Raw genomic sequence first — 2,219 nt, forward strand, 5'->3', positions numbered from 1 at the left:
TTTTCTTTCTTTTCTATTTTTCTTCTATTTTTCCTTTTTTATTTTCTACATTATTTTTCTTTATAGTTTGAATTAGTTTTTACCATTGCAATTATACACTTTAATAAAATTACTATAAATCAGAGTCACTGGTTGCATTTGCACTGCACTGCACCCAGAGATTTCTGGGAAGAGTTGCATTCAGCTCTAGAATCTTTACTTTTTGCTCCTTCTTTTAGAAGTTAGATTTGAGAGATGGCTACCAGCTGGTGAACCTCCAGCAAACTTTATGGCTGAACTGCCATTAGATCCAGGACTTTGCATTTTCCATCCAAGTGCTATGCAATCCTCTCAAGATAAGGGAAGAAACCATATCGTTTCATAATAAATCCACACCTAGGAAGGAATCTACATATCTGAGGGCAATCTTCCTTTCCAGTTTTCAAATGACCTCAGGATCAAAGCCTTAGTCAGGAGCATCTCAAATCAAACCCCAGCTCAAGTTGGAACCCCAAATTATTCTTCTAATGTCAACCAAGCCACAATACAAGCTATATTAAAGTTATCAGATGCTCTAAGAGTATTGCTCTACCCAATGGGAATAAAATGTGTATTCAGCATATAATTTACAATGTGCATGTAAGATCTGATCAGGGTGGATTTGATTTAAATCAATTTGATTTAAATCACTAGTAAAAAGGCTTGATTTAAATCAACTTGATCTAAACCATAATTTTTAAAGAGCAACTGTCATCTCTTCCCGCAGCGGCTCCTCCGCTGACCCACTGTTGACTCACTAATGGGACAGCTGGTGATGCAGCAGTGATACCAGGTGAGGGATGTGGCAGGCAGCAGCTGAGTGGATGCCTGCTAACAGGCACTGCCATGATGGATCTGAAATGACAGGTGCTGTTTAATGTTATACCCATAAGCTGCTTAGAAGGTTTCACTTTCATTTTTACTGCTTGCCCTTCCTCCTCACACTTAAGCCTGGTGGCACAGATGCATTTCTCTTCAAACAATCATACAGTTTGTAGTGTACATAGATTTGCAAAACAATAGGATAAAGGAATATTCCTGAACTTTGTTTTATAATTTATCTCATGGTTACTGTGAAATTTGTGTGAGTGCATCAATGCAGTGCATGTTATCTCAGCTTGTAGAGCTTAGATTCATGGAGTCTACCAAAAATGTAATTGCAGAATATACAGTCTCATGCTATAACAACTAAGCTCCATTTCATGCTGAGTAAACTAAATTATTAATGTATCTTAAATAGAAAAGTATCTTTAGATAGATTTTTACTCCAAAAGCATTTTATTAAAATAAATTTGATAAAAAAAATAAAAATCCAATTTAAATTTTAATAAATCCATTTTTAATTTTTTTTAAAATCTATTTTTTATGCACCCTGGATCTGGTGCAATGAACTCTAACCGTATTCTTAAGTGACTCAACCAAGCAACATTACTTCTTTTAGCCCTTCCACCTTTACATGTTTTGTTTTGTTTTTTGTTAGCTTGCAAACTAAGTCCATTAAATCTTATTGATTTAACGGTTTCACTTCACCAAACTTTTGCAAAAGACAAACCCCTAATAGACTAGCGGGACGGTCTCACTGCTTTGAATGCAAGGACGCTGTAATAAGACCCTGTAAAAGCATGCCAAAAGTCTTGAAGAGCCTCCATCAAGATATAAGGTACTCAAATTTGTTTCAGTAAAGAGCCTTCTTGGTAAACTTCGCGAGTGGACAGTCTGATTCAATTGGAAGCGTGTATCTTCCCTTCATTTGCCGCGAATTCGCTGCCAGTGCCGTTCGTCCTCAGCCAACTACACAAACATACTAATGCAAACTGGCGCTCCTTTGGCGCACCGCTGTGACACTTACTCCCAAAAAAGAGCCTCTTCCTATCACTATCTCCCCGAGCGGCAGCGGCAAAGGGCAGCTCCCGTCCACTGGCACTAACTGAAACCAGACTTGGTAACAGGCCTCTCGTATTTCCTCCCCCCGGATGCAAGATTCCACAAGGGGGAAGAAAAAAGAGCAACATACCGTCCCTTCTTGTATATATCCCTCCTATCTGCTGAGCTGAAACATACCGTTCCTAAGTAACCAATAGCTCGCTGCCTTTTAAGAGAAACACACCCGTAACTGCGCCACAAATCCACTACGTAAATTCCTGCCTCGCCACCAAACTACAGCTCCCAAAATGCTTATCGGCAAAGGCGGGTGTTTCGGG

General features: G+C 39.2%; 1 protein-coding gene across 4 annotated transcripts in view; it reads right to left on the reverse strand.

The window, feature by feature from the left end:
- APLF (aprataxin and PNKP like factor) overlaps positions 1 to 2,167 on the reverse strand; it is a 29,517-nt gene extending 27,350 nt beyond the window's left edge. For 2 of the 4 annotated variants that reach the window (XM_058182002.1, XM_058182019.1), the window contains exons 1-2: positions 2,033 to 2,159; positions 777 to 873 (exon numbers count right to left, since the gene is read on the reverse strand). In XM_058182002.1, coding sequence (XP_058037985.1) covers positions 777 to 866 — 90 coding nt within the window. In that variant the 5' untranslated portion in view covers positions 867 to 873; positions 2,033 to 2,159. Of the gene's footprint in view, positions 1 to 776; positions 874 to 1,867; positions 2,006 to 2,032 lie in introns of those variants that run through there. The other 2 variants (XM_058182010.1, XM_058182028.1) reach the window with 2 other exon arrangements.
- Between the last annotated feature and the right edge of the window lie 52 nt (positions 2,168 to 2,219).

Source organism: Ahaetulla prasina, chromosome 1 (genome assembly GCF_028640845.1).
Source record: "Ahaetulla prasina isolate Xishuangbanna chromosome 1, ASM2864084v1, whole genome shotgun sequence".
Classification (NCBI taxonomy): Eukaryota; Metazoa; Chordata; class Lepidosauria; order Squamata; family Colubridae; genus Ahaetulla; species Ahaetulla prasina.